The sequence below is a fragment of the Acanthochromis polyacanthus genome, chromosome 19 (assembly GCF_021347895.1).
Source record: "Acanthochromis polyacanthus isolate Apoly-LR-REF ecotype Palm Island chromosome 19, KAUST_Apoly_ChrSc, whole genome shotgun sequence".
Taxonomy (NCBI): domain Eukaryota; kingdom Metazoa; phylum Chordata; class Actinopteri; family Pomacentridae; genus Acanthochromis; species Acanthochromis polyacanthus.
In genome coordinates, this window is record NC_067131.1 from 3,390,551 (window position 1) to 3,402,799 (window position 12,249).

The 12,249-nt window shown below is 41.3% G+C and overlaps 1 protein-coding gene across 1 annotated transcript; it reads right to left on the reverse strand.

Moving 5' to 3' along the window:
• Positions 1–140: 140 nt before the first annotated feature.
• Positions 141–11,710, reverse strand: tubgcp2 (tubulin, gamma complex associated protein 2). Its single transcript, XM_022208103.2, has 18 exons — positions 11,387–11,710; positions 10,859–11,019; positions 10,577–10,705; positions 9,954–10,130; positions 9,660–9,819; positions 9,341–9,548; positions 8,564–8,763; positions 7,645–7,834; positions 7,413–7,558; positions 7,153–7,333; positions 6,762–6,942; positions 6,108–6,280; positions 4,674–4,802; positions 4,471–4,591; positions 4,247–4,390; positions 2,552–2,668; positions 2,040–2,203; positions 141–729 (listed from the first exon to the last, which is right to left on the reverse strand). The coding sequence occupies exons 2-18, from the start codon at positions 11,006–11,008 to the stop codon at positions 654–656; spliced, it is 2,646 nt and encodes an 881-aa protein (XP_022063795.1). The 5' UTR covers positions 11,009–11,019; positions 11,387–11,710; the 3' UTR covers positions 141–653.
• Between the last annotated feature and the right edge of the window lie 539 nt (positions 11,711–12,249).

Consider the following 12,249-nt stretch of genomic DNA (forward strand, 5'->3'; position numbering starts at 1 on the left):
AGATTTCTTTGAGGTTTATCCATAAAATAATAAAATGTTAGAGACATTTCTGTTGCATAAGCAGCAACATACGTGTTATTTTAGTTAAACTGTTTCCATAGAAGCATAGTTGCTGATATTAATGCACATTAATCAATATCTGCCAACAAAAACACACTGCATGCTTTTATTTTGAAATCTCAGTCTTTCCATTCCATGTGTTAACTTGACCAGGGAGTGTTCAGGCTGTAATATCTTTGTTGCTTCCGATGACACAAAAATTAACTCACAATCTGAGGCTGATTACATCATCGGTTACACACTCACCTTAGACTCAGTCACAGCTGCCAGGAAAAGGCTGAAAAATCAGGTTTATTTTCTATTATTAGCGTCTCTCTGAGGCACAAATCAGGACTCTAAATAATTCAGTCTCCTGGTTTTAATGAAGATCGATACAAACATACTTTTTCACTGTACAGGTACAATAATTTACCCAGAAGGAGTGAGACGTTATCAGAGCAGTGAAATGAGGCAGCAAACAAACAGTTTAGAATATATAACATTAATATACACACAGCCCGGTCTGATCCGGCTTTAATCGTTTCTATCTGGGCGGTGAACTGAAGCACGGGAATTTTTATTGCGGTAAATACGCAGAAACGGTGGACAACGCGCTACGCTGCTGCTTTCTGACTCCTCTCCACGGCCATCCTCTCCAGACGCTCCGTGTAGAAACCGTTGAAGTCCAGCCTGTGGAGCCGTTTACACAAATATGTCAGAACATTTACAACAAAAACACACATGGTTTATGTTAGATATTGGATTTTAATCAGTTTTAGCTACTTTCAGAGTTACTGTAGCTCTAAAAAAAGTGGACATTAGTGCTGTAAAATGTTTTAAAAATTAAAGATATTAACATTGTAGGTATTCTGCGATCACTTAGGATGAAAAATACGGAGCTGGAGTTTGTCTAAAGTTTATTGCATGAAATAAAATCCTAATTCTGTCATTTTTTGGCGTCTATCATCACTTTAACCCTGTAAAACCCACTGTTGCAAAATTACATCAGTTCTACTTTTATTTAGATTATTTTATATATATAAAGCTAATTTTTGCTAAATTTGGGTAAATAAATAGACAGATTAGATTTTTTTTGTTTATTTTTATTGCAGCAAATTTAATTAGTTCTTAGTACAAAAATATCAACTATTGCAGCTGAAGTGAATCATATCAGTTTTTCAATCGGAAGTTGGGTTTCCATTACAGTTTTTCGCAAAATAAAAGCGATATTTCTAAAATGTCGACAAAGTATATTTGCGCTTTGAACGTGTTTCCATTGAAGGTTGTTCTGGGCAGAAGCATCGTAACTCTCGTAAAATATCATCCCGCGAGATTTCACGGACGCTTCTATCTCCTTCTAACACTCTGCATTCCTCTGCTGTTTGCTGTCTAGTATGGCAGTGATGTTTTTCTCAAGAATAATGGCAAGAAAAGTCTCGGTCTCCTCTTCTGTCCACACGTACCGCGCCATGTTTACTCAGAGAACTGGTCATGTGACCAGGTACGTCACGTCCGGTGACGTATAATTGCGGAAAAAGTGTTTCCATTGCGCTTTTGCGATATTTTTCAATATCGAAACGTCTGAAAAACCACCTCATGAGAGCGTAAAAACTTTTTTGCGATATTTTAGTCCTTTTTCGAAATTCAGGTGTTTCCATTACCAGTTTTTTATTGCGTCGTTTACATTTAAGGGTAATGGAAACACAGCTAGAGATGCAGAGAGAGTTTCATTCCTGAAGGGGGCGGTTCTTTGTTTTCTGAGCAAATCAGCTCATTGAAAAGAGACATAAAACCAGGAGTTACACGGTCACGGTGAAATGAACCATCTTCGCAATATTTTCAGCTGAAAAACTTGTGAAATTTTGATTACTATCCTAAAAAGAAGCTAAATATGGGACTTAATGGAAACCAATAGTAGGAAGCTGATAAGGAAAACATTAGCTTCCAGTAAAATACAGATGAAAACATTCTAAAATCTCCTTTAAGACGGACATATTTACCTGTAGATGATGCTGATCATGCTGTGTTCGCAGTCGTTGGTGCTGTAGATGCTCAGCTTGTCCAGCAGGTCCAGCAGCAACATGCTGAAGTTGCTGTCGAACTTGCTGATGGTGGCTTCAAATCCTGCGTCCGACTGGATGGCGTCGGCGTGTTCGGCTAAAAACTGAGGCAGCGAAAGAGGAAAACAGCAAATATGTTGGATTATGAGACGTTTTGAATGCTGCAGTAGCTCCTGATGGTTTGTGATCAGTTCAGTTGTGTCTCTAATCACCTCTTCGTCTCACAAAATGTTCAGATTTTTAAAGTTCAGGGACAGAGTGAGGTTATTTATACTCTAAAATGCCAGCGTAGGTAGTCCAGGTGGAAAAAGACCATTTAAAATCCAGATTTCAGACACAAAAGCGCCATCAGGTGGCAGGATTTAACTCACATAAATTAAACACGATATTACTATTTAATAACAGGACAGCTGTTTAACATCTGTAAAAGTAAAAGGATGTTGTGTAGATACCTTGGTGGCCAGCCTCTTCTTCTCTGCCTCCTCAGCGTGTTCGCTCTGAGCTGGAGGTCCGTCCACGCCGCCCTGCTCCAGAGACAGACGCTCCAGCCTCATGCTCTGTGTGAAGCGCTGGAAAGAAAACAAAACGAAGCGAGCGCTAGCGTCGTTTTCAGGTTCAGTCGTGTGTTCGATCAAGCAGAGCAAAGATACAGACATGAAGATAAAGGGTTTAGTTCTGATCGGGGACGTCTTCCTGAACAGGTGACGCTAACGTAGCTGCTGGAGATGCTCGACTATAGTACTAAAAACTATGTAAAGGTGCAACAGGACGTTTAGCTTTTCAGTTAGACGATCAGAGACGGGTCGCATACGACCACGGTGCCCCAGAGCAGTTCTATCAGAGCAACTCAAACGCATCGTGAGGGTTGAAATACAAACTAAAGCAAGTTCAACAGAGCCGGGCTTTCTGTCGGCTCAACAAAACTGAAACTGAATTCACAGATATAACAAAGGTGGTTTTCTACTTTCTTTGTCAGCTCAGGCTTTCTGCTTCTAACTGTTCACATAAAAGGAGTCGTTTAACCCTCCTTTTGTCCTCATTTACAGGCACTAAAAAATATTGTTTCCTTGTCTGAAAAAATCCCAAAAAAAGTCAGCAAAAAAATCACCAAATTCACAAAAATTTGCAAAACCTTCAGGAACAAAATTACAAGATTTCCTTCAAAGTTTCCCTTAAAAGTTTTATTTTTAAAAAAATCCTCAAATTTGCCTAGAAAACCCTTAGAAATATTTTTGAAAAAGTGAGTAAAATCTTCCAAAAAAAAATCCTAAAAATATCTAAAGTGATTCCATATAGATCAGTAAAAATTCTAATATTTTCTGAAAGAACATTCAGGAAAAAAATCTACCAAAATCCAGCGAATTTTGCTAAATTAGGAGCTGGAGTTGAACATGAACAATATATTAAACAACAAAAATGTAAAATATGAACTATAATGCATATTTACATACATTTTAATTTTATAATACTTGGAGCATGTGGTTCCTTTGATGTACCGGAATACCTCGTAAAGTGCATCTTTCTTCTTTCAGGAGCCGTTTGAATTTTCTCTCTCGTGCAAATGTTTGAGGAGTTACGGTAATTTAAAGAGCGAGCGGTGCGGCCTTCGTGGGATTTAAGGTGGTAGTCTACCCTAATTTACTAGACAGATTTTTACTTCATCTAATATTTCTGCTCAAATAGAAAAAAGGACTCTTTTCATGGTTATCATTCAAGTATACAAAAATAGGAAAAAAAGTGTCTGCTTAAAAAATACATAACATAAGGAGTCAGCACACCAAATTTGGTGTTGATAGCCGTTTTCCTTCTGAAGATATTTGTTCCCCAACATTTTCTGTATCTCACCCAATCTGTATTTATGGAAACTATAAAATGTGGCAGACTTTAGCCAAATGTAAAATGCTTCTACTAAATCTATCTTTCTTTGTGCCAAGTTTTTTGTTGATTGGTTGCATTGTTTAGAAATTATAACAGCATAAGTTGTTTAAGAAATTAGGGTAGACTACCGCCTTAAAGGGTTAACGAGGCGAGCAGGATGAAAGCCAAGCTTGATAGGAGCGTCAGAAGGATTTAGGTTTGATAAAACGCTGTCAAACCTAAATCAAAGGTGCAGGATCAGAAACAATTTAGTCCCAATGTGGACAAACCTGCATGCAGCTGGTGAACATGACGCAGACGGACATGAGTTTGGAGAAGATCCGCAGCAGCTCTGGGTTGGTCAGCATGCAGTCCTTCAGGCAGTTATCCAGGAAGCTCGTGTGATGGCAGAGAACGTCATCGATGTTTGAGGCCTGGTGAGAGAGAACACAGACGTTTAGCATTAAAAAAAAACCCACACATTTTCAAACCTCTCTGTGCTCGATTCACTCACCGTCTTCAGGTTGTTCTCCAAGACGTGCCAGGTCGGCTCCATCACCTCAAACATCATGTAGTACTGGATGTTCTGCACAAAGTTGAGCATTCGCTGTCGGAGGGCGAACGCTGCTGCAAACCTGGTCGTTCAAACACAGCGTGAGGACATTCTGAAGGCTCTGATTTTCAGAGAAACTCACACAAAACCGGACGTCGGCTCACCATTTGGCCAAGTGCAAGGCGTACTCCTTGAAGTCCTTGTTGCTGATCCACACGTTGCACAGCAGGCGCTCCACGTGTTTGCAGTAAAACATGTGTCTGAATAACATCTGGTACCTCGTCAGCGCTTTCCTGGACAACGGAAACAAACATTACAGCTTCTTATTGATCGTGAAACCCGCGTGAATTTTCTATTTCCGACAAACTCCTACAAACATGTAGACTAGCCGCGCTAGACAACCCACGGCAACGAATTTAATTCTCTGCCAGGGTGGGTCTAGTTACCCTCCATAAGGCTCGAGGCTGGATTCTCCTAAAACTAGCCGGACCAATCACCATGAAGTGTAGAGTCAGAAGGCGGGCGTTATTAAGTGACGACAGAGGCGCGACGATTCTGACAGAAACAACCGGAAACAACTAGCCTAGCCGCGCTAGACAACACACGGCAACGAATTTAATTCTCTGCCAGGGTCGACAACAAAAACAACAACAGTCGTTGAGCTCCATTAGCACCGACTCTGAATAATCTTTCTGTTAACATGTCTGTAATATACTTGAGCTTCACCCATTGACTGTATAAATAAGGCTTCACCGAACTACCGCATCCTCTGATTTCCGGAGCTCTAGGAGCCTATTCGTTGTGCTGATTGGTTGTATACCTACCCAATTGCTGCAGAGTGATTTGAAAGACAACCTTTTAGCCCGCCTCCCTCCCTGTTGAGCGGTCCTAGACCCTTGTGTCTTCAGAGCATGGGTCTAGCGTGGCTAGGCTAACAAACATGCCCTCCTAACAATCGTCGTGTGCATCAGAACCCTGATTCCTCTGTGCTCCATCGCAAAAATCACATCAGACTGTTGCATGGCTGTCGTTTTTTCTTCAGTGTCATCAGCACATATCGAGTTTATTTTGACTCCGCAGCATCACGTGTGTTAATCTGAAATATTCCCAACAAATCCACTATAACCTCCAGTTTCTTGTGCCTGGTTGTTTTAGGAAACCACTGAGCTGTTTTTGTTTCATTACACTGTACATTTGTGACCCCTTTTATAAAACATTTGCACTGAAAAGCAGAGAACAGGAGGTTTAAGACGTCATCGACCTCCAGCGTTTTGTCGTTACGTGGAACTAGTTGGCGAATACGTCGTCACACGGCGCTATCAGACAGCTTTGTTTCCGTTCTCCGGTTGTACTCCACCTTGGATTGAGCTACATTCACTGACTTTTTGTCCTTCATTATGGCTCCCAAGCACAAGTCAGACTCTTCTGATACTTGGAGGAAATGAAAGCCGTCTCCATGGAAGTTTATCATCAACATGGACATATTTTTAAAATGTTTGTGGACTATAGTTTGAAATTCTAAACTTCATTTCAAACGAACCCCAGGCCGCTCAGACTGAGAAGTCGAGGGCAGTAAAAACAGCTGAGATCTGCCGAACCTGTTGATGATGAGCGACAGCGGCCATTTGACGATGTAGTCGAAGGAGAAGGCCTCCAGCCCGCTGAGGGCCGCGTCTGTCGAGTCGGCGTTGATGATCGCCTTCTCTTGTTTGGTCTCGATGGCCAGGACTCGCAGCAGCTGGGTGATGACGTCATGAGGCATCAAGTCGATCTGTGGACAGAGGAGACGGTAGAAAGTGTGAAACGGTGACTCATTTATCATGAGATCAGTGAGTGACTTCATGTTACTGGATCACTGATGGTGGAATGAAGGAGCTGCTGAATGTTTTATTGTTTCTCAACATTGCTTCTGTATCTTTGAGAGTTGTGCAGCTGCTGAAGTTGTGACTGTAAAGACGACCGTGTCTTCTGTCAGGCTTTACAAATGGGTCTAAAAACTATACGAGGACATTCAAACTGGTTAACGAGGATACAGAAATATACCGACTGTTAATGACATCAATATTTAAACTACTTTCCCCATCCATCCGTCCATCCATTTTAGCAGGTTTGCAGAATCATATCAGTGTTTTAAATTGTAATTTACAGCTTCAATGATCAATCAGAGATGCAGAGCGAGTTTTATTCCTGAAGGGTGCGGGGACAGCAGCAGTTCATTGGTTTTCTAAGCAAATCAGCTCATTTCCGCCCACCTTCAGGTCGTCTTTGAAGGGGTCTGTGTTGGCCGTGCTCATCCTCAGAGCCAGCTCCAGCAGAGCTTCCAGTCTGGGAGGAACGATGTCGTCCACCGGCTTCTTCAGCTCCTCCTCCGTCAGGTCCATGAAGTGCACAAAGAAGTCTCCTTTGTCCATCAAAAAGTAGTGCTTGATGGATCTGAAGTGACACGGCAGACACGAGATTCACGGTGAAAATTAACACCATCAGTCCATCACTATACAGGTAAAGATTGGACCTATTTCTGTTCTTACTTAGGTTAATGTATTTCTAAGTGTAAAAAGAGCTTCCTATCTAATATATTATTATTTTTACGTGTGTTATCTTTACAGGCGCTCCATCGTTGAAAGAAAAACACCAAATGTTCACCTGAGGCGTGACACCAGCTCCTTCTCCTCCATGAGGAAGTCCAGCAGCACCTTGCTGGCGTAGTTATAAGCTTTCTCTATCTGCTCCACGTAGGCCCTTTCCTTCAGAGTGTACAGAACCTCCTTAGCATCAGGACACGTCACGTCCCGGCCACACTCCCGCACCACATTCAGATATTTCCCTGCACAGTAACACACGTAAACATACCGTCTAAAGACTGCCTTAAAATGTTTTGCATGTTTTTCGTGCTTTTTTGTCACCTGTGCTTAATATTTTGTCTGCCATTTTCTGCAGGAAGGAGGGAATCCGATGCTGTACGATGGTGTATCTCTGATCCCAGTACTTGTCGTTATAATCTTCTTGAATCTTCTCCTTCTGCAGCTCGTGTTCTTCCACCATGAACTCGCTGCGTCGACACAAAATACCAACACGTATGAGCTTTATGGCAGCATTTTAAACCGCTTAAAGTGAATATTCTGAGAGCAGCTGAACCTGTATGGATCCTTGATGATGCCCCTGTAGATCCACTTCTCCAGTATTTCAAAGTAAGGGACGCTGGCTGCTTTGGTGAGGTAGAGGCACAGCTCCTGGGCCTGGCTGTCTCCGGTGTAGTTGAAGGTTCGATCATGGAGGAGGCTCAGTGTCGACCCGCCCATACACTCTCCTTTATCCACCGAGGAGGCTGAGGTAGCAGCAGAAAGACGTTACTTAATTTCACTAAAGCATTTAATTATTGGAGTGACTGCATCCATATTTTTGAAATATTTAACAGGTACTTTGGAAGTGTTTAGTCTCATTTATGTTTGGTTTATTTCTGACAAACTGTATTCCATCAATTTAGTGATAAAATACAACAGCTCGGTCCAGCTTCCTGTTTCTGAAATCTGCCTAAATCTGGCTGACATCGCCCTCCAGTGGTTAAAGTAAGTAACTGCCGCTTTCTTTGAATAAGTTGTGCTAGTTGAATTTGCTGTATTTAAATGGACTTCACACAAAATATATACTATCGTTCAAAAGTTTGGGGTCTCTTAAAAATTTCCTTTTCTTAATAAAAGCATTTTTTTCAATGAAGATAGCATTAAATGAATGATAAATCCAGTGTAGACATAGTTAATGTGGTAAATGACTATTGTAGCAGGAAATGGCTGATTTTTAATGGAATATCTCCATAGGGGTACAGAGGAACATTTCCAGCAACCATCACTCCTGTGTTCTAATGCTACATTGTGTTAGCTAATGGTGATGAAAGGCTCATTGATGATTAGAAAACCCTTGTACAGTTATGTTAGCACATGGATAAAAGTGGGAGTTTAATGGAAAGCGTGACATGATCGAGGTGACCCCAAACTTTTAAATGGTAACAAACAAATAATAGAAGATCTAACCATGAGGCTTGTGTTCAGACTCTTACCAATAGACGCCAGGATCTCCATGGTCCTCATGGTGGGCTGGATGTAGAACCAGAGCTTCTGCAGGGACAGCAGACCCTGTCGCTGGAGATGCTCCAGCTGAGTGACCAGGATCAGATACTCCTTCATCAGCGTCCTCATGGCCGCCGTCAGAGCGTGGTTCACCTGACCGTACTCGAAGGACGACTTCTCCTCAATGAAGCTGGAGGACAAACAACATGTTACAGGGTTTCCTACAGGATTCACAACAACGTGATTCATATATAACTACTGAGTAACAGTCAGAAAGGATGATATGACCTTTATTTGTTTACCAGGGTCATTTATGTTACACTTTTGCTGCTCCATTCCGGCTTTAAATCACAATAATTCCCACTATTATCATTTAACACTCGTTAAACTTGATCTTGACCTGTATGAGTAGCAGAAAACGGATGGAGGCATTTACACGACGACAACAGTAAAACTACCATGTTGCTCCGCCACTCGCTCATTTACTGCAACAACACAACATTCTTCTTTGTGGTTGCATTTGCAAGCCTCACAGGATAACAATTAAGCCGAACAATTTAACTATTTCACTTCACAGTCAACATCTAATGTCTGCATTTTAACAACAAAAGTGATTACTTCCTGACTTATAATAACACTGTAAAATGATGCTTACAGTGTTAAGACCTTTATAAAAACAAATTTAGGATGTTTCCACACCTTTAGAAGCCTTTTACTCAGTGCTTTTCAGTCTTTCTAGGACCTGGGTGATGTTTTCTCTCTCTTACCGTGTTATCGTGGAGTAATACGATGCGACCGGTAATATCCTGTTGACCAGCTCTTTGATAGACATGTCGAGTGTCGAGTCAACGATGAAGGAGCGGTTCTGCCTCCCCAGGACGGGCTGAGCGGTGATGTCTCGTCCATCCACTCCGATCAGGACAAACAGCAGATCCTCAACTAGAGCTTGTTCCTGAGTCGGCAGAGGTAACGTACCTGACCACACAACGACGACACCACATTTATAAAAACCCACGCAACCTTTTAATAAATGCAGGAGTAATCTTTAAGTGTAGATGAGGTGAATGTAAAAGTTTAGCGGCGTACCGACGGCCACAGCTGGATCTCCTGCAGGAGTCGGGCTGGTGATGAAGTCTCCGAGCAGAGCGGGACGGTCGTACACCCAGTTAGGAAACACCGGGTTCGGCTGGGTCGGGTTCTTCTTGTTGTGTTTGTCTCTCAGCATCTTCCGTGTGACTTCAGCAGGCTGCCGGAGAATTCAAAGAGACACTGATGAGGTACGAGCAGCATCAGATGATCAGCTAGGGCAAGATGATGCAGTTCAGTCTACTATCATGATCTGTCCTTCATGGATCTGCCACACGAGTAAGAAATGCTCACCAGAGGAGCGTTGGAGCTTGCCGTCACGTTGCCGAGCTTCTTTCTCAGCTCGTCCAGCTCCTGCATGGAAATCTTGGTGCTGGTTTGAGGCAGAGAGTAACTCGTAGTCGTGGTCGAGGTCGTGTTTGCCGATGACTCTGACCTCTCTTTGGCATTCTGCTGCAGAAACTGGAGCGTCTGTGACAATAATGCAACAAAGATGTGACTTTACATCCAGGGGACATAAATGAACATGTCTTGTTTGTCTGTTTTCTGCTTGACCATCTAGAACACTTCAGGCACCTCATGAATCTGTTTCAAGCTCAAGACTTTGTTCCTCCAAAACTGAGTAGTCTAATTTAAAGCACTTAAAACTTGAAGCTGTTGACTTAAATCTAAGCTGGATTGTTTTTCTAGTGGCAAAATTATTGTACTAGTTTCCAGAAAACTTGTTACATCATTTTTTGTACCACTTTGGAAGATATTTTTACTTGAAATGAGCAAACTTTAGAGTATTTTGTCCTGCTTTCAGCACAAAAATGCATAAAACCAGCAAAATATTTCAAATTCATGGTACTGATCGATTAATTTGATAACTATTAACCAACATAACCATATAAATAGCAGCATAAATTATGAATTACCTCTTTATCCTCGCAAAGTTTGGAGAGCAGATACACCAAAGGGTCGAGGTTGCGAACATTTTTGGACTTGAGCTCTTCATACTTTCTCAAGAAATCCTCCGGGGTTTTAGAGAACTCGGCTAATTTCACCTGAAAATGAAAAAAAACCTGCTGATCCACAGTAACTGTCAGAGCCTGGCACTAGGGGTTCAGGCATATGGGTTCTGTTAAGCGTCTTGAGACAGTCTTAATTGTAATTGACGCTATATAAATAAAATCGAACTGAACTGCAGCATCACCCACCTTGGCGCTGTGAGCAGAGACAGTAGTGGTGACATATGGAGTCCTGTGTTTCTGCAGTAAGTCTATGTAGCCCTCAGCTCCATCACCTCCTCGCACATGAAGCAAGCTGAGCAGCTCGTTCACGTCGTGGTGGATCCTGAACTCACTCATGGCTCAGACAGCTGCTAGGAAGACAGAGGGGTTTGTTTTGAAGAACAGAGGAGGAGGAGAGCATCTTAGCCGCGTTACAGAGGACATAAAACCAAAACACTTAATGAGAAAAATGATCTATAGCTTAGCTGACACATGCACTGATAATAAAACACTATAATAAAGGGTGTATTTCTGTAATAACTTCTCTGTTGGTGGTGATGCGAAGCTAACAGTTGTTTAAAGCTAGCTGGCTAACTGGCGTGCAAGATAAGGATGCTAACTAGTAGGTAGCAAACGAAACATGTAATAATATGTGAATATACACATATAACAACGTAGCTCAGTAATATCACGCCCTATTATAGATGTAACTACAGTCAGAAATCAGCAGTGTACCTGTCGGAGGTGTTATAAACGTCCAGCAGCGTTCAGCAGAGCAGGTAGCTAACGCGCCCTCCGACAGTCAAATCCTTCTTCTTCTACGGCTGTAATCTGAGCAGCTTTTAACGCCGCTTCGCCCCCTACAGGCCAAACAGCGTCCTACAGCTACTGGATAATAGATAGATAGATAGATAGATAGATAGATAGATAGATAGATAGAAACAGTATCAACGGACGTTTTCTTCAACATCTGCACATCCTCGATGTCCAAGAGAAACTACGACAAAACCTAGATAGATCGATACATAGATCACATCCGGACATCTGGATTAACAAATTATAAAGATGATTATCTTTTTGATTAATAAAAAATGCAATTATGACAAGAATTGAAAACGTCCTGTTCTAAAAGAAAAACAATTACAATATGTATATGTAAATATATATATATATATATATATATATATATAAATATGTGTGTGTATATATGTATGTGTGTAGATAAATAGATAGATATACACACCTGTAAACATGCACATCCGCACATATTTATTCGACAATATCAGGGCATAACGTGAAGGTAAAATGAAATAAAAAAATATAAATACATTTGCATGACTTCAATGAATTCAATAAAGCTGGTTTTAGGCCCTGCTGGAATTTTCAGCTACAGCCATGGCCATAAGTTTGGACACAGCATGACTTGCTATGTCTGTTTTGATGTCTATTACAGAACATAACTAATATTTTTTGACAGCACCAGTTTAATTAGTCAACAAATCAACAAGGGATATAATATTATCAATAAATTCCAACAATTGGAACAACTTTGTTCCCAAAACATAATATTAGAAGAAAATAACAAAAAAAATGCAGTA